The sequence below is a fragment of the Leptinotarsa decemlineata genome, unplaced genomic scaffold (assembly GCF_025532065.1).
Source record: "Leptinotarsa decemlineata unplaced genomic scaffold, Ldec_3_MD MMD2_tig00002974_RagTag_RagTag, whole genome shotgun sequence".
NCBI classification, from domain to species: Eukaryota; Metazoa; Arthropoda; class Insecta; order Coleoptera; family Chrysomelidae; genus Leptinotarsa; species Leptinotarsa decemlineata.
This window is the reverse complement of record NW_027412578.1, coordinates 9,785,939-9,806,898: the sequence shown is the minus strand read 5'-3', so window position 1 is coordinate 9,806,898 and position 20,960 is coordinate 9,785,939. Positions and strand designations below refer to the sequence as shown.

Below are 20,960 nucleotides of genomic sequence, written 5' to 3'. Positions count from 1 at the left end.
TTCCTAAAAATGAAGCACACTTGATGTTTTGTTAGAGTAATCTTTGAAATATAGAGCAGGGTTTTTTCATGTAGACTTTGAAACGCACATTCTGATCAAGTAGGCTTTGGACGATGGTGCGATAACAAACTGCTTGATAATCATTTACATCATTTTGTGGTTCAGTTTTGTAAATAGTTTTCAACAAGCTATTTTTAGCGTTCTAAAAAGATAACAGGTATATAACAAACATCAACTCTGATATTGAATTCATATTGGAGTATTCGATTCACCGTTTCTTTGCTGTGAATTTTTAAAAAATATTCTACCCAAAAAAGTCTTGTTATTATCAATAACATAATTTTTATTTCCTAGAGAAAAAACAGTCAGACTCATTCATGTTGTTTGAAAGTGACTGACAATGTTTCATGATGAATTTCACTAGTTCGAACTTCCATTGACTAATATGATCTTAATCTGATTTTAAATATCTGAAAGAACAAATGAAATCAAAATAGCTGAAAAATTTGAAAAAGATTTCAAACCAAGTTATTTGACGACGTTACAATTGCTGGTATCCACAATAGTCTTCGGGTGATGACTGGACTATTCCTCCGAGAGATGACCATTCACAGGTTATTTTGAATGCTTTCACCAGCTCTTCTTCCCGCTCTCCACTTCACCGGTTTAGCGGTTTCCATATGTTGTGTATCTCTACGCTAGTTTGGCTGAATGCGTCGGTGGACAACATATATGCAGCTTCTTTAAATTTCCTCTTGAACCAGTGTTCCTGGGACTTGGGACCACTTGATGTTATGTTGATGAGTCCAAACATGCTCTGTTATTCCCGATTTGCTGGTTTCTCCTCTCTATGTGTTTCTCATGTGCTCGGTGAATGTAATTCTTGGAATCGCAGTCTGCGTTTGATTGCTTGTTTTTGTGAAACTGCTACGGATGGTGTTTCCGAATCTGAAGCAGATTCTGATGTTGCACTTGGATCTAATTCTTCTTCTGTATCTCTGTATCTGTAGAGTAGGGAGGGTGAGTGTAGGCCCACAGCACTTAGGCCACATGTGATCCATTGTACATCCTCCCAAGGAGTTGTCCTCCTAGGTCATCGTCCATCCTGTCCTTTCCAGGAAGGTAGACAGGCCACTGGAAGATATCTCCTTTATATAATGAATTATTGAAATATTATTATTTTTGATTCCGACCTAAAATTTGATTTGCATTTGAATGATTTGCTTAAAAAATCGTTTGGGACTCTCAAACTGATTCATTCAAATAGATATTTTTTCAGTCGACCAATCAGGAAACTTCTCACTGAGTCTTTGGTCTTATCACGGTTCAACTATGGTGACATTGTGTACAGCAATCTTTTAAGTAAATTTGATTTAAATCGGAAACAGAAAGTACAGAACTTCTGTTGTAGACTCGTTTACTCTTTAAGAAAATTCGATCATGTCTCGAATAAAATCAAAGAATTAAATTGGCTGACAATGATCAATCGTAATAATTATAATCTTTGCAATTGTGTGTAGAAAGTATTGAGTTACAAAATTCCCACATTACTTTACAATAAACTGATTCCTAGGTCTATGCTACATTCATTGGATGTAAGATCAAAAAATAAACTGCATGTCCTCGTCATAAGACGTCACTGTTTCAGAGGTCGTTCACTTATCTCTCCATCAAATTCTACAACTCACTGTTATACAATCGTATGCAACTTTCGAAAGGAGAGTTAAGAATCATTCTGAAAAAACACTTTCTGAAAAGCACTTCCTGAATACCAACAGGAACTTGAGTGCCGTGTCCTGAATTTACCTTCAATCTTTACTTACCTTGTCACAATATGTCATCTAGATACCTATGATATAAATTATTATTATGTGATGCGTTTTTTTCATCGTGTTTTTCTCTCTATTTATCATTTGAGTTGATTAGAATTGTACATTTTAGGTTAAGTGTAAGAGTAGCCTTTGGCTGAACTGCGCCTATTTTGTACCTTCACCAATAAAGATGATTTATTATTATTATTATTATTATATCGGCAGGTGTAGACCAAGACTCGCCGAACACACACTCTCTTATTGACGATAACTCCAGGCACTCGCATAGGACATGCCTGACAGTTCCATCTTCCTGTTCACACATCCTGCATAGAGGTGTGTCCACTAGCCCCATATTATGAAGGTCTTTCCTTAGTTGACAGTGGCCAGTCAGAAACCCTACTGTTAAGCGTAGATTTTTGCTGGTCATCGCCAGATATTTCTTCGGTACCAGCTTTCCAGGGTCGCCCAGGGTGATCCTGGCGAGATTGCATCCTTTAATTTCATCCCGTCTCTTTAGGGATTGAGCCTGGGTGTAACATTTGACTAGTTCCGCAATTGTCGAAGTCATCAGGCCGTGGGTGCCACTGGGTCCTAAAATTCTTAGTCCAGCCTCTTCCTTGGCTAAAGAGTCGACAATGCGATTACCTTCATCCCTGTCGTGTCCTTCAATCCATCTCAGGATAATGTTATTATCTACCTCTGACGTAGGGAAGGGCAAGCACTGATGGTGGCGGCGTCTCTTTCTTGTGAGACTCTTGCTGCCTTCCAGCTAAAATATGTTCCAACATCACTTTGGAGTAACCATTCCGATGAAGATATTTTTTGATGATTCCTGGTTCCTGTTCAAGATCTTTTTCTATACTACAGAACCCAAAAGCACAATCCGCTACAGTCTTGATGATTCCTCTTTTGGTAGATTGTGATGGTGCTTGGATTCGTGATTCAGATACAGTCTCGTGTGAGTGGGGTTTTGGTATACAGATATTTTCCACTTAGTATCAGTCCTCTTAACCAATACGTCTAAGAATCATAATTCGCTGGGGACTTCCTTCTTCATTGTCAAGGTGATGGAAGGTTTTATGCTGTTGATGTTCTTCTAGTTCTGTATTCCCATGGTTCCATACTATGAATGTGACGTCAACGTATCTTAACTAGACTCGGGACTTCTTGTGGGCTTCTTCAATTTCCAGAGTTTCAAATCATTCCATATATATATGTTGGCTATAACTGGTAGACGTGGCGATTCCATTGGCAGTCCCTCATCTTGATGAATTCGTCCTTCAGTTGGAAATAGCAGTTCCGTACACAGCATACTAGTAAGTCCATGATTACTGCTATAGGTAAGTTTGTTCTATCTACCAGGTCCTCGTCCTCTGTATGAATTCTTCAGAAAAGATAAAGTTTCTCCTTGTGATGGTTGTATAATTGAAAGTGAAAATCTGGATGAGTTTTGTTGATATACGTAACTTGATATTGTTCTTTCATCAGTTCATAATGTTCTCTGAGATCAAAGAATTGCTGAAACATTTCAATATTACATTCTCCTAGTCCCATAGTGAGTCATTTTCTATTAGAAAATATAGAATTTTTCAAATCTGATCTGTGATAGTTTTGAACTATTGAAGGATGAAAGAAAAATTCATTATTTTCACCAAAACGACTGTACAAATAAAAAAATTTCTAGGAAACGATTTCATTCACATAAAAGTGACTTATAGTTCCATCATAATCTCCCATAGCCCACCAAAATTTGATAAGTTTTCCAGAAAAGAGATTTGTATCAACAATTTCTATAGAAAGGCCGATATGTTTTTTGTGATGAAGTCATTCATAAAAAAAGATTTTGGGTTGTGGTTCCATCTTTTTGCCTGTGACAGTGAAAGCTGTAAAGAGAGACGGTAAACGATTTCTCATTCAGCGGTCGGTGTCAATACTTTAATATTCTCAGTTTGAGTTTTCTGTTGATAAAATATATAAAATGCTCTCAAGCTCCTTTTCATTCAGCAGTTCACTTGTCCTACGGTATAAATCCATACTGTTTTTTTCAGATTATATGTGATCAATAGTCGACTCTACGGAAGGCCAAAATTGGATCCAACACGACCTCATCGAACCATAACCAAACAAATTCTTGAAGACATTTTCAACGATGAAGAAAAATGAAGAGATCGAAACACTCCAGAATAGTGAATATATCACCAACCGTCATAACTTCACCACTCAGATGGAGAGCAATTTTCGACCAACTCCCAACGAGAGAGACATTGACGTTTTTCGGACAAAAATTTTAACGTAGTTACTTGAATATATTTTAGTTGTTGTAAATAGGTAGGAATAAGTGACCTTATGACTTATAATTCTTTCGTGAAGTGAGAGGTGTTGAAGAATGCTGAAGAAAGTAGAGACGATTTATTGACTTGTGTATATTTTGAGTAAATGTATGAATTGAACACTTTTTCCAATATTGAGTCTAAAATTCACATCGTAGCTCAATGCCATATTGAAGGAAGGTTGAATTTGTCTTACTTCTTAGTTTGCACTTCATTCGAAAACAGATTATATCGACATGGTCCAGTGGTCAGGTAACTGAAATGATCACGTTGTTTCACAAGAAATATGAATTTCAATGACATTTTTCAAATAATTCCTTCTTCGCAAATATGGATTTTTTCCTTCAATAAAGTGAGTGACATTAATACAGGTTGCAACAGTATTGCTTTAATTGCAGACTTAATGGCAAGGTGGAGCTTCATAGTGGAACAACGTGCAGTTTTGCAAATCTAGTTGTGCCGCTGAGATACGCGATAAGGAGAGATGGTAACTGTCCATTACCAACTTTTATCAGGAAGTACAATCGGGAAAAAAATTGAGCTGAAACAAATTAGGCAAGTGTTGACCACTACACATATACCAATAGGGAACGGGAACCCTAATATTCCATTTCTGCAGGTGGAAAATATTTGAAAGATAATGAGTTTAAAAAATCTGTTCAAAATCTGTTTTTCCGTTAATTAGCTGTCGCCCCCATACGAACGACAACTCTCAGAAGTTGAGAAACTTGTGCGAGCTAACGACTAACGAGGTCTTACCTTTCAACATGTGATTCCTAACACGATTGCAGAATCGTCCCAGCTTCAACCAGATAAATTCTCTCGAGAAAAATATCTGGTCGAGGCGGGAATCGAACCCACGGCCTTGTGATAGGTATATGATTGCAAATAATAGATATACGTCCATTCTCATTAGAAATAAATGAATTGAGAGAAAATGTATGAACTTATGAATAATTATGATAATTGGTACATAATTAGATGTATAGTTACTAAAAATGATTATGAAACGTAGCAGGTAGATAATCTTCAAAACGTTGCTGGCAATATCAACAATCTACCACTATTATATACATAGTTACAATTCATATAATATTTCAGAAAATTAGTTGCCTAAAGATTATGATATGATTTTCACCTACTGTTGATACATGGTTTTAGCCGAAAAATGTTTCGATTCCTCTTACCATCTTCATTCCCTGATACGTCATCCTCATATTCCAAATCCGATGCAGTGTTGCTATCCTCATCATGCAAATCTTCAATCAGAGCACACCGAGATTTCCATTGCTGGGGAAAAAATAAAAGAAAAAACATCGCATTAATATTTTCATTTGCCACGTAATCTTTCAGACTGGCCGAAACCAACTCAATTGGATTCGAATCCGGGTGATACGTACAACATTGTGAAAAAGCTGATCTATTCCATATGCTTGAACTTTGGCTCATAGCTATTGATGAGTGCGTATAATTCAGGTTTTAGCATCTTTTTCCAAATGAAATATTGCTTTCTGATAACCATAGTTGCATTTCGGCCTTTTTTTTGGTCGATGTCACTGGCATTTCGTCGATTTGTTCATTATGATAAGGTGTACTATCGATCATCACAACGCTTCTCAACAACAAATTGGAAATCAACTGTTCCGACACCAATTTCTTATAACTGTCGTAATAAAATTCATCTCATTGTGATGATCACTTGCATTATAATTTGATTCCTATCTAATGTGAGCTATTAGGTACGAACCCTAATAGCTTGTATTATGGTCAGATATTGCCCTTAAGTGACAGGTTTTTTCAGATCACTCAAACCCTTTTGGTGGATGTGTACAGCGTAAATGTATCGAGTCATCTCTGACTCGATTTTTCCTACAGTTTGCGCGCAAACCCCTGTAGCCTCAGCTACTCGTTCTTAAACTTTTAAAGTTGAAATACAATATTGGTTACAATTTTACTTATTATTACTATGACTTCTTACCTTCGCAAGAGATAATCTAATTCCATCTGACGTTGCTACCGCTTGCATGAATCTCAATATGTTGTTCACGGTTCTTCTGCTTCGTCCACAGATAATTTTGTTTTTCAGTTCACTGTTCAAAGGCATTTTCAAAGACAACAAATAATCCACAGTCTACCACACAAAACAATTTCTCCAGAGAGGAGTCCAGACCTGTACTAAGTAGAAATAACGTTTTCTCTAGGCAGCTCTGAAATTATTCAAATAAAAGTTGGAATTTTAGCACTGAAATAAAAATTCTGAAGTTTGTAGTGAAAGTGAACACAACCTACTGTCGTGAGTCCTTAATCATTTGTTTATCATAGTCATAGAACAAAATAACCTTTGTTTTGAAACTGCTCGCCACTTTTTTTATCGTGTGCATCTGGGTTTGCCAGAGGCGGACTCAGTGGGCGCATGAGCAAGGATATCAATTATGAGTAATAACAGTATGGCATCTACCACCGTTAAAAACTCAGATATCACTCAACAACCAAAATCTTATTCATCTGCATTATCACAAAAATCAAACCAGCTTCCCACTAAGGAGCAAGCAATCTTCTTCACATCTCTGGATGGACTCCGAATACAGTATTACCTTTTCGAACTAGCGACTGTAGTGAACCCCAAGCATATAACTTTCTGTTCCCGAATTTCCAACAACAGGATCTGTGTATACCTGTCCGACAAAAAACACGTCGATCAGTTCTTGAGAAACCACGGTGAAATAAAAATCTATGGTATAAAAATTCCAGCAAGAAGATTGATAACATCAGAAAGACTCCTATTGTCAAATGTGAGTCCTACCATACCGCATGAGATCCTTAAAAAAATCATTGAGAATTTAGGCCTAAAGATAATGTCGCCAATGACGTATCTGAGAATAGGTGCAAACGATCCCGCATACAGCCATATTCTCAGTTTTCGAAGACGAGTTTATATTTCTTCTCCAGAAAAATCACAGGTTCCTGAATACATAGAATATGACGAAGTGCAATATAGAATATTTCTTTCTGCAGAAAACCATTTGTGTTTCAGATGTAAACAAGCTGGGCACCAAGCATCTCAGTGCACCTCGCAGACCACATTATCTCAGTCTAAAGATACTCCAAACACCTTACTTCAAGAGCCACAGCCCATTTCTGAAATATTACACCCAATAACCGATAACAACCTTCTAATTACAACCGCCACTGTCCATAAAATCCCTACTATTTCTACAACAAGTGAGGACGATAACCTACCTGACGATATTAAAGAGTTCATTGACAACAACCCTTCAAAATTTTCACTCAACAGCCAACAACTACAGAATTTTATTGAAAACTCTCACGGATCTAAAGATCTCCTCTACATTGCCAAGGATTATGTTAACGAACCCTTAGTACTAGTTTCTATGTTGGAAGCCCTCCATCCTAAATTAATAGATAAAAAGCAAAAAACCAATTTTACCAAGTTGAAAACAAAAATAGTAAAACAAATTTCAGCCAGCACTGTTGACACTGAGAGCGACTCCTCCACTTATTGAAACGTTACATAAATTTAATTTTACATCACCAGAGAGTAAAATATATGACAAAATCATTCAGTGGAACTTGAACGGTTTCCGTGATCGAATGCCTTTCCTACAGATACTAATTAACCGATACTTTCCAGATATTTTATGCCTTCAAGACACAAACTTCAAGAACCTACAACATGAAAATCTCAAAACTTACGATATTTTTTACAAAAACCGAACAGATAAAACTCATGCATCGGGAGGAGTTGCCATCTATGTGAAGAGCCATCTGAGATCAAAACAAATTCCACAGATAACTGATTTTGAAGCAGTAGCAATAGAATTAGGTTGTTCAAAAAAGGTTAATCTCTGTAACATTTACATTCCCCCTAACTATGACATTGACTAGAATAAACTGTATGATTTATTGCATCAAGTCCCGTCACCTAAAATAATTCTGGGCGATTTCAACGGTCACAACATAATATGGGGTTCTCAAAAAACAACGACTATGGGACGAAAAATTTTCAATGCAACCAATAAAGCGAATCTCTCACTTATGAATGATGGCTCTAATACTCATTTAGATATGTCCTCAGGAACTTCAACAGCCATAGATCTCTCCATTTGTAGCCCTTCTATTCTCATTGATCACACTTGGAATGTTCATGACGACCTACATGGAAGTGATCACTACCCTATAATTATAACAAAAAATCGTCACAGTGAGAGACCGCCTGTAAATTTTCTTTACATGAATCTGCCACTATTCTCACTGGAGAACTTTATTCCATCTATAAAGCTCTTTCCTTCATTAAAGCACCTGGTAAAGAGTTTTTGATAATTACGGACTCTCTCAACTCCCTTATTTTTTTGTCGAAAAAATATACCCATCACGTACTGGTAAATATTATTAAAGAGGAGATGATGAGGATAGTATAGACTATCCAGCATGTAATCTCAGTATGAAATCACTGCCGATGGATCTCAAATACTATTTCCATTGCAAAATAGTAGAAATGTGGAATCACCACTGTTCTCAAAAACCTTCCAAACTTAAGGAAATCAAAGCTACATTATATCCTTGGAACAACAAAGCAACAAACCGCTTCCATCAAGTCATAATTACCAGATTACGACTGGGCCACACTGGCCTTACGCATGAACATCTATTGAGGAAAGAACCGCCACCAAAATGTTTCGCATGTGAAGTGATTGTGACTGTTAAGCATGTTCTGGTAGAATGCCCACTGTTCACAGTTGAGAAACTGAACAATAAAATTCCCTCCAAACTAATTGAAATTTTCCAAAATAGCAATACCAACAATATTGTTGAATTTCTTAAAGAATGTAACCTTTTATTTGGTCAGTCGATAGCCAAGCGGTTCGGCATGGGTGCTTTGTTTACTCACTCGAATTGACTGCCGTGTTGGTCGGTGGTTCAAGCCCCAGTCTGAACGATCGATCTTCACTTGCTACCGTCCAACCCGTGTTAGGAATCACACGTTAAAAGGTAAGACCTCGTTAATCCTTAGCTCGCACAAGTTTCGACTTCTGAGGGTTGTCGTTCGTAGGGGTACGACAGCTGGTTAACGGAAGAACAGATTTCAAAACAGATTTTTAAACAGATTCAAATTGTAATGTAAACAACTGCATGTTTCAGATATATTTTATATGTTTGCCGCTGATAGCTACGGCTGATGCGGTTTTTTCTAAATAAATAAAAAAATCCACCTACTGTACTAATACGACGTTAGAGAACTTCAACTCCAGTGATCATTAGAACCAATATTGGTCAACAAATGGTAAAAAAACTCTAAGGCAAGTAAGGCAAAAATCTCAATTAAAAGGTGAAGAAATACTTTTTTCTAGAACTATTGCAGGAAACATCAATTATGTGACTGTTGAGTTAGTAGCCAAAATGACTCAAAACTCACACCTATGAAAATGTTGTAATCGATCAGATTCATAACTCACCACTGTCTCTAAGCCAATCACAGATTATTCAAAATTACGTACGTTTATGAAACGCAAATCTGATGGTTGTTTTTTTTTAATAAAATAAGATAATGAAATAAGAGTACTTAAAAACTCAAATAGCTTTATGTCATGACAATTCATGAGAGGGGACACGTGGGGTAGAAGGTAGATAAATTCAATTCAATTCAATTCATTCATTACCTTTTTTGCCATATGAAATATGTTAGGTTCGTCAATACACAAGTAGATATAGATAGGTCATTTATTCAAATTATGCAATGGAGACGCTATTCATAAATATAAAAATAAAATTTACACACTATATAATTTTTTACACAGATACACGTATATGCATATACTTATACACTGAGTGTATAATGTATATTGTAAAATGTATGGTTGTTATAGTTATCTGTGAAACCAGAGATATTAATACTGAATACAAATTTATTGTTCACTTTTTGTTTTATAGAATTCACAAAGTGTTCGGCAAAGATGTCTGCTATTTTTTTCTGATCAATAATAAGTATATTATTCACAGTTATAGTTATTTGTTTAACTTCTGCAAATTTCATATTCAAATTCATATTAACTATTTCCCATATTTTTTTTCTTTAATTATCAGAATTTTTTATGATAGAGCAACTCGGTCTTATCTCTGTTCAATTTTGCATTTAAGTTATTTTTCTTGATTCTATAATTAGTGTCAATTTCGGAGTCAGATAATATTTTTCTGTACCAATTAAGATGTTTCAAATTATCAATTTCCTCTCGGATTTCAGGAGAGGGCTTGTAGAATGTATTTTGTTCTGTTTTCAAGTCTATAATTTTTTTGGAATGTGAAACTTCGAAACTGACACGCCAGTGACCTAGGTTCAAAACGCACAGTTGGTTTCTTTTTTTTTCAAACTACTCAATTTTCAAACTGAGTACTTGAAGGCCTTGCAGTCAATGCTTACTGTTACGAAATTTAATGGCAGTGCTGTCACATGTTAAGAATCGCACGTTAAAAGGTAAGACCTTGTTTTTTCTACGCTTGCACAAGTTTCTACTTCTAAGGGGGCGACAGCTGGTTGATGGAAAACGACTTTGTTTTCAATAAAATCACATTTTATTTCAACAAGTCATAATAGAAAAATTATAGTAATCTAATCGCAAGAAATGGGCATTACTCGCTCGAAAAATAATATAATATTCTAACACAGCATATATGCTAACCAAGTTAGCATCATCATGAGATGATCAAAACCAATTCGTTCAAACTACAATATTTTTATACCTACTTCAAATAATGCTCATGCAAATCTTCAAGGACATCACATTGTTATTTGTTAAATATGACCGACAATCGGAAATACCCCTTCAACCCCAGCGGGAACACATCATTGTGGTAGGAAGCAATTTTGCACCTAATGAGATAAACTAGATTCAACTTGATCTGTTTGAGTTCTGTAATTAATGATCAACACCAACGGGCGGGGCGGTGAGAAAATCGATAGGATAACTGCACTACAATCACAGCTGGATAGGAATACGTGAAATACAAGCTTGGCTAAGATTGAAGAATATACAGGGCTATTCAAATTTGTTTCTGTACATGGGGATCTCGTAAACGATAAGAGTGTCGGTTAAATTGTGGCAAAATTGCGTATTTCAGAGACCTATTCAATGATGTAAAAAATCAAATATAGCTCTTTTGGTTCTGGAGATATACAGAAAAAACAAAAAAATCACAAATAATTTTTTTGCCTATATCAAAATATGTCCATGAATTTTTTATACAGGGTGTCATCTAACTTGGGCCACCCCAATCTTTGAATTTTTTAATACAGACCTGTATTTTTTGTTGTTGTTTTTGGATCGTAGACGTTCACTTCATACTGAGAAATAGATTTTGAGATGTTTGGGTAATATTTGATTATAATTCTGTAATTTATTCCCTTTTGAATTACGGACCTGGAAATTGGTTGACTGAGTTGAATAAAAACACAATAGCAACTTTTACATGTACCGTAGAGTTTTTCGAGAGTTTTTTTTTTCATTTTTAGGTACCTATTCATAATTTTTTAATGCTCTGAGCGTTTTCTACAATAAACTTTGAATAGGAAAACCTTTTATGATTATCTGAAACATATCTACATCAAAAATATATTTATTATATGTGTTTAAATAAGCAGAAAAAGAGATGACAGCAATAATAACATCCGAAACGAATACTATAATTGTAATGAAAATTGAAATGTAGTAATTTATGTACACAAAAAAATCAATGTCGTAATAAATGTTGGAACTGGAGTCCTTCTATTTCGAGACATTTTTGAACTCGGTTTCTCAAATTATTTATTGCCCTTAACACACTTATTTGCTGCATTGTTGCGAAATCATTCAAAATCCTCAATCTTGAGTAAACCAGCGTAAACCCTATTTTTCAATGTCCCCCATAGAAAATAGTGCAATATAGTAAGATCTGGTGATCTTGCAGGCCATTATATTGGCCCAGTATTTGTCTAGAAATGGAAGGACACATTCATTGCGCCATTAACTTTCTTGTGTATATAAATTACTTCATTTCAATTTTCATTACAATTTTATTGTTGATTTTGGATGTTATTATTGCTATAATTTTTTTTCTGCTTATCAAAACACGTATAATATATTTTTGTTGTAGATATGTTACAGATAATCATAAAAGGTTTTCTTATTCGAAGTTCATTATAGAAAACGCTCAGAGCAATGGAAATATGAAAAAATATGAATAGGTACCTGAAAATGAAAAAAAAACTCTCTAAAAACTCTATGGTACATAGGGAGACGTGAAAGTTGCTATTGTGTCAACCAATTTCCAGGGACGTCATTTAAAAGGGAATAATTCACCCAATTATAATTAAATATTACCGAAACATCCCGAAATATAGAATAAAATTCAATTTCTCAGTATGAAGTAGACAACAAAAAATACAGGTCCGTATTTAAAAATTTAAAGATAGAGGTGGCCCAAGTCAGATGACACCCTATATGAAAGATTCATACACGTCCAAGGCGAGTGTCGTCATTCACATCTTCTTGGCATTGTGGTAAAAGTTTGTACCACTTGTAAACATTTTTCTGACTGATTATATCTGTATCTGTAGAGTAGGGAGGGTGAGTGTAGGCCCACAGCACTTAAGCCGCATGTGACCCATTGTATATCCTCCCGAGGAGTTGTCGTCTTAGGTCACCGTCCATCCTGTCCTTTCCAGGAAGGTGGACAGGTCACTAGGAGACATCTTCTTTATATCGGCAGGTGTAGGCCAAGACTCGCCAAACACACACTGTCTTATTGACGATAATTCCGTACACTCGCATAAGACATGCCTGACAGCTTCATTTTCCTGTTCGCACATCCTGCATACAGGTGTATCCACTAGCCTTATATTATGGAGGTGTCTCCTTAGTTGACAGTGGTCAGTCAGATATCCTACTGTTAAGCATAGATTTTTCCTGGTCATCGCCAGATATTTCTTCGGCGCCAGCTTCCCAGGGTCATCCAGGGTGATCCTGGCAAGATTGCATCCATCTCTTTAGGGAGTAGGCATGGGTGTAACATTTGGCTAGTATCGCAATTGTCGAAGACACCAGGTGCCACTGGGTCCTAAAATTCTCAGTCCAGCCGCTTTCTTGGCTAAAGAGTCGGCAATGCGATTACCTTTACTCTTGTCGTGCCCTTTAACCCACCTCAGGGAAGTGTTATTATCTACTGAGGCTTTGGCTAAAACTTTGTGGCACTCTAGTACTAGCCCTGAGGTACCACGTTGTCTGTTCAAGGCTATAAGTGCAGATTGATATGTTTTCGCCAGAAATTCTTTTCCTGGTTATATCTTTTGCGGCGATTGAGATACCAGCCAGTTATGTTTGAACCACGCTGATACTTTTTCCCATTTTCCACTTAATCCTTAGGCTTAGTGATTTGGTGTGATTTCATATAGGCACATAGGAAAAAATTTGCCAAGTAACTTTAAAGGAACTGCTTTGGCCAAAATATCAGTTATTTTTCAATTACTATTTCGGATGTTCATAATTTTTGAAATCTTTGTTTGCGTCTTGTGGATTATATTCAATCTCTTACTCTTACTACGTGATTACCATTTAACTTCCTCTATTTTTTCCAAAACTCTTGATGTTTTCATCTTCCTCCTTCAACTCTCTGAGATTCCAGCTCAAACGCAAAATGATGCACGCTCCTTTCGGCGTGAATATTTGTGCTAATAGCCGTAACGAGTTCAAAATACCTGAAACGGATAGTTGAAGTGCAAAGGAAAATTATAATTAGATGTCGACAATTCGAGAGTATTCGTGTACTGAATATTCAAAGTGGAAGCTTGTAATGCTGAAAATTGCATCGGATTGCGGTATTTTAGTTGTTAATTGCTTTTTAACCTCCCGGGGCATTGTGAACTTTTGGCACGTGGGATCATACATTGGAATTCGGTGGATCGGAAGGATGATTCCTCGCTTTCATGCACTCGGGGAAAGCTGACCACTTTACTACGCTTTTTACGGGGCGGCGGCGGAATGAAACTAATCCTTCCATCTTCAAGAGGACGATCAAACTAATCATTCTTACACTTTGATCTTAGCCAAGGGCCGAGAAGAATTTTGAATAATGTATTTATTCAAAATTTTGGGGTTAGTGTTAGTGTTTACAAGGTATATTTATGGTGAGGCCCTGCTTTAGGCTTATGCCCCTTCAGAGTTAGAGTTTTCTATCTTATAATCTATGTTAGTATTGTGTTAGTTTTTCCTTTGTTTGTTCGTTCGGGTGTCCTGGTCCGTAGCGGTGGGTCGTTGTTTGGGGGGTGTTGGTTCGTGATGAGCCTGGGGTGGTGTGGTCGATAGTTCATGATGTTCTTCAGGTTTTCCATGGCGTGGATTTTCCGCTATCTGATAGTCAATGGACATTCCTCTAGAATGTTCTGGATCTATTCCAAAGAGTCTTCCAGCAGCCCCAGGAGTATGGCTGGAGGGAACGGGAGCTTTTTCCTTGGTATCCTTTTGGCGCCTCCGCGGGGCCTCCATGGGGAAGTCAGAATGACGATGGCCGCGGTGTTGTGGCTTCTCATGGTTCTCAATCCGTATTTGCCCTGGATTTCCTGAAATCTCAGATTGTAGGTGTAATATCAATTTGGTTATATAGGTCTTGGGAGGGATATCTGAATGGAAGGTTGTGGATATTTCTTAGGATTCTTTTCTCGGTTCTTAGTATACGTAGGATTTGATTTTGGAAGAGGGTGCAGTATGGCGCGGCTTTATGAGACCTATCGTGGTCCACGATAGGTCTCATGAAGGTTTTGTAGTTGTGTAAGAGAGTCTTACTGTTACGTTTGCCAAGTTTGCCTCTCAGCGCTTTTAGGAGATTCGCCCTTTTCGTGACTCTATCCAGGGTGTCTCTAAGATCGGTCTCCCAGTTGAGGGTCCTCATGAAAGTGACCCCCAGATAGGACACCGAGTCTTGGAGATGGAGGTTCTCTCCTAACAGCGTGATGTTCAAGTCGTTAGTATTAAGTTTACGGCGGGTCGTGGTATTGGGGTGTCTAAATAGAATTGTGTGGGTTTTGAGGGGGTTTATTTTGATTTGCCACTTGTTGCATCATTGCTCAAAGTGGTTGATCATTGTTTGGGCTTGTATTTGCAGGATACGGGTGCTGATGGCGAAGGAGTAAAGGATTGTATCGTTTGCGTATTGAAGGATTTTTTGAGTGGATGGAGAATCGTGAACATATATTAGAAATAGGAAGGGGGCGAAGACTGATCCCTGGGGGACTCCGGCTTTGGTTATGAACAGGAATGAGAGGGTTTCGCCTACTTTGACACGAATGTATCTGTTGGTGAGATAGGACGCGAGTAGTCTGATGAAGTGAGGAGGAAGTTGGATTTGAAAAAGTTTCCACATCAGGCCAGCGTGCCAGACCTTGTCGAATGCTCTTTCGATGTCTAAGAGGATGGCGACAGTATCGAAGGAAGACTTAATATTTCGGGTGATATGTGTTTTTAGTTCGACTAGCGCGTTTTGTATGGAGTGTTCGGGTCTGAAGCCATGTTGGTATGCAGGGATGATATCATTTTCGTGGATGAAGTTATTTAATCTGTTAGTGATTAGACGTTCTGGAAGTTTTCCGAGGACATTGAGGCAACTGATACGGTCTATAGGAGTCAGGATTGGTGAGGTCTTCTTGAGGTTTGGGAATCAGGATAGTGTTTCCAGGCCTGTTTCCAGGCTGATGGGAAGTATGCCTGTTTTAAACATGCGTCTAGGATATGCTTGAGGTGTATCGGGGCGGAGTCGGGGAGGTTTTTCAGGATTCGACGTCTGATTGATTCAGGTCCAGGGGAGGTGTTTTTTCCTCGGTGACTTGTTTTTAGACGGAGTTTAAGTGACAGTTGTCGAAGTGGATATTTTTGGGAGTTGGAATGTGCGTTCGAGAGGCTCTCTTACAAAGCTATCCTCATTTATACCATACAGGTATACATGTATACCGTATATAGATACCTGTACTAGGTACCTGTGTCTTGATTGTCTTGAATTACTTTTACAATTTGCCCCCCTATCTACTTGTCTTAAATTAATTTTACAATGTGTCCTTATGTGATAGTCAGGTATATCTAATAAATAAAATATTATTTTAACAAGCTATATAGTTTACTATTAGGTATTGGTCCACCATCGTTATTTTTGATATTATTATGTTTACGTATTTCTACACACTCATAGGCATCCAGATGTATGTTGTTGTTAACTTGTCTAACTAATCTTAATGAACTGAAGTCTATGGAATGGTTTTGTTGCAAAATATGATGGGCGACTGCTGATTTTCAGGTCTTCCATATTTTAAGTGTGCTAAGTGGTCCTTATACCTTATTTTAACAGATCTTTTCGTCTGTCCATAATATTTTGCATCGCAGTCCTTACATTCAATTTCGTAAATTCCAGACTTCCCAGATTCTCGACTTTGTCTTTTGGACTTCCCAAAAGGTTCTGTAGTGACTTGTTTTAAAACCCACCTTCATACCTAGTTCCTTGAAAGGTTGTGGTTGTAGTTTTTCATTTTTTAGAGTGATCAACTGAAAATATAACTTTTAGGGCACTTGTGGTTTCTCCATATCCAGCTTCGGTTTCGAGAAAAAAAAATTTAAGCCACTTTGCACATCATGAACACCTGTTTTGGAGACCAGCTGACAGTGATAGTGTTTCCATATCAGTGAAAGTCAGAGTTGTCAATTAGAAGTGATTCCATCATGAATAATTTTACTAACGCTGAAATGGCTTGACATGCACTTCATTTATAGATTATCAAATGGAAATGCGGAACAAGCACAGAGAATTTGCCAGAATAGATATCTTAATAGAGTAATTCCATGTGCTTAAACACTCAGGACGCTACATGCAAGATTATGTGAAACTGGGAGTTTTATTAAAAATGCAGGTAATGGAAGACCAGAAACTGTAACAACGCTTGAACTAGACGAAGTTATAGAAGAATATCCTTCAAATAGTACCAGAAAGATTGCACTGTAGCTGGAAGTCATCCCAAAAACCGTAATTATAAAAGTGGTAAAAAACATAGAAATTTTCATTTCTCTTTTCATCATATTCAAATTGAAGATGCGTAACTCGTGTAGGCCACTTTTCTGCAGAAATAAAATATTAACAATATTTGAAATATTCATTCTAGAGAGTGTCTGCTTACTTTACAAACATGAAGAAAAGTTTGAAAGCCATACAGAAAAGTCTACGCGTAGCGATTGAAAACCTACCCTTCCACTGCCCATATCATCTTTGACCAGGCATCAGTTTCAAATCTATAGATGTCGGTCGGTAGCCAAGCGGTTCGACGTGGGTGCTTTGTTCACTCACTCGAATTGACTGCCGTGTTGGTCGGTGGTTCAAGCCCTACTCTGAACGATCGATCTTCACTTGCTATCGTCCAACCCGTGTTAGGAATCACACGTTAAAAGGTAAGACCTCGTTAATCCTTAGCTCGCATAAGTTTTGACTTCTGAGGGTTGTCGTTCGTAGGGGTACGACAGCTGGTTGATGGAAAAACAGATTTTTTTACAGATAGAAATATATATCATCTACCAAAACATATTATATCAATGAATGAACTTGAAAAATTTTAAAAATCAGTAAAGAACCTTGTTTTGGGAAAGTGCTTCCACAGTTTGGGAGATTATTTTACATACAAATTCTAGTCTTTCGGTATATCATGATGTATATTACGATTTATGTCAAGTAACTTCAAAATTGTGTTGTTTTAATGAAAATTTTTTGCCAAAAAAATTATCCTATCAAATTTGTCTATTTCTAGTCATGTGTGTCGAAATAACCAATGAAACCATCATTACACTGATAACTACCCATGGATAGTTTTCACGGGTAGTTATCACTTATGTCATGACATTGCTAAGCAACCAACACAATAAAGTTGTTTGACATTTCAGTAATTCAATTTATTTCGAAAATGTCACTTCCTCGCTTTGGTGTTCAAAATGATGCGGCAATTGACAAAATCATTGAAGAAAATACACCAAAAAATACTGTCAATAGTAAAAAATACACTTGGAAAATATTTATGGAAAGATCAACGGAATATCATTATACGAATTGTTCTTTTAATAACTGTGTGTTCAATAAATAATTTTGTTCGAATTGCAAAAAATTTTCTCACCGAATATCCCTCGAACATTGATAAATAACTCATAATTTTATCACAACTTCCTCAAGCACGTTATTTTAGGTAACATCCCTCCGCCTTCGGCGTCGGGATGTTACCAAATAACGTGCTTTCGAAAACTGATAAAATTATTTCGTTAGTTATCAATGTCCTTGGGATATTATAGCTGATAACATATTTGTACATTTTATCGCTTCTTTGATATTTTTTGATTGTTTTTTTGTCTGTTATTTTTATCTTCACTGTATTTTTGTGAGCACTATATAGTCTTTAGAAAAATATCCTTTTTTTATATTTTTGACATTTCATATATTTATAAACATGACACCCTTTGTCGGCAACAAATATTACATTTTAGACCCATATCTCATACAGCGGGTCCAAGCTATACTGCCTCGGGAGTTTCACCCAAGAATAATGTTTTGCAGGTGGTTGATTCGTACGATGGCACACAATAATGATTTCTCATAGTTAGGTATATTGTACCATTCATGTTACGAAATACAGGGTGTTCCATTTTTAAAAACACAACTTCGATATGTCACACTTTTTTGAGCCACCCTGTAGACTTCAAAATAATCACCTTCTGCAGCGCTAATCAATATACATTTAATGAAATGGAGAAATCACCAAAAAAATTAATGGATTGGTTTACAGGGGTGTCGTAAGGGGTGTATAATGAAAATTTGAACACAATCTTTTTTATAATTCTGTGTGAATCGAAACTACTCGAAATTATTTTTTTCTGAGGTTTTCAACTGAAATACGTCATATTCTATTCAGGATGCGAATTATATTTGAAAAACTGCCTCAGTAAATATGAAATAGGGAAATATCTAGTGATTCGAAATATATAACGAAAATTATTCAAAATGAATATTATCAACATTAAACTTCTGCAACAGAAACTTCAGAGTGAAATATATAGAGGTAAATCAATACATCTCTCTCCCTTTTCTCTTTCTAAAATATGAAAAAGTAGATTTTTTGGTAACTTCACTCCTTCACACCGTATTTGTGTATTCGTTGCCAGGAATGTTGCGAAAGATGTTATCGCTTCTTCTATGGTGCTGGAAAAGAGACTATTCTTTCACTATCCAGATTCAGCATAGCAAAACCTAAAAAAATGACAAATTTCGTGTGCAACGAGGATAACTATTTTGCTTTGCCAGTTTTCAGAGAAAAAAATTCAAACAGGAAAGGCTTCAAATTATAATGAGATTGATGAAACATGATTGCGATATAAATTCTGAAACTACAATTTTTCCAATACCAGATATCGTAAAAAATGCATTTATCAGGCAATATATAAAAGAGACGAAACGGTTGCAGAATTATCACTATAATTATGGGTTATTTCAGCCATTTACCAATGACATTACTTTTTCTACTTCATTTATAATGAATGAGTCGTCCAATTTATTCATTCTCGTAACTGAAATAGACGTTTCTCTGATAGATTTTAAATGGTTACCTTTTTCGAATCTACTGTCAGTTTTTCACCAGCTCATGATAATAGCGGATTGAAAATGGTAAGTATGGTTCTAATAATTAACTGTTCCAATTCGAGTACTTTTGAGGCTCACACTGTCCACACTAAGAGAGAGAGAGAGAGAGAGAGAGAGAGAAAAATACGTTTATTGTCCTAAGAAGAAGTTTTTGTTGACATACGTTTTTGAACTATGTTGAATCAGTATAAAAGTAGTACCTAAAATCTTACCTATATAAAATAGAATGTCCGACACATTTTTACAGAGAACATCAATGCTATAAAAATTAAAAATCCTTTAAAACATTGAGTGATCACTATAATACTCGGAAAATACTTATGTTCACAACTTATAAAGAAAAATAACTTTTATAAGACTACTTGGAACACTTTTGCGTATTTTATTAGTTCTTCAAAGAACCCCATCTGGCCCCGATACTTACTTTGGCCATTCCAATAAGTTAGAGTTTTGAAGATCGGATCGTTCCGTGGCATGCGAATACAAATAGTTCAAAGGTATTTGAGAAAACTTGAGACAAAAGAGAGTATTATGTACAACCCAATACAAACTATCTCTGATCAGAACTACCAAGAGCGGAAATGTATGATTCTGTAAACCAGTTGTTGGCCACATAACTTGTGCAGGCAAAGCATAGCGAAACTATATAATTTTTCAACAAGCAAGGATCAGACCAGAGCAACACAGTTGCTCAGAAAAAGCAATGAAATCAAACCACATGGTACCTTTATGACTGTAACCAACTAACTAACCAGCCACCAAATGACCAATATGAAGTGATCCCAAAATGTCTTGCAATATACTCTAAACAAGATTCAAAACTGTCAAAAAGGATTGATTCAATGTGGATGGCATCAACAAAGTAGTATGAGTCTAGAGGTATGTTGGTCATACATAACCGATCATCAAACCTCCCAAAGGGAACAAAGACATTCCTCATACATCCCTTCAGGAATGTTTATTCCTCGGACAGTCATGATTGGGACACGGTACATGTCAGAGGGGACTGATTTTTTTTCGGTGCCTCCTAGGGATGTACCATGTAGTATATGGTACATCTCAGGGACATCCACTGGATATAGTATTTTCAATTTGTTACATCCTAGAAATATTTCTAGTG

At 36.5% G+C, this 20,960-nt stretch overlaps 1 protein-coding gene across 1 annotated transcript in view; it reads left to right on the top strand.

The window, feature by feature from the left end:
- The window catches only part of Cpap1-b (cuticular protein analogous to peritrophins 1-B), a 46,730-nt gene extending 42,466 nt beyond the window's left edge, over positions 1–4,264 (top strand). The window contains exon 4 of the mRNA XM_074177422.1: positions 3,863–4,264. Within this exon, the coding sequence (XP_074033523.1) occupies positions 3,863–3,977 (115 nt within the window). The 3' untranslated portion in view covers positions 3,978–4,264. The remainder of the gene's footprint in view (positions 1–3,862) is intronic.
- Positions 4,265–20,960: the final 16,696 nt, after the last annotated feature.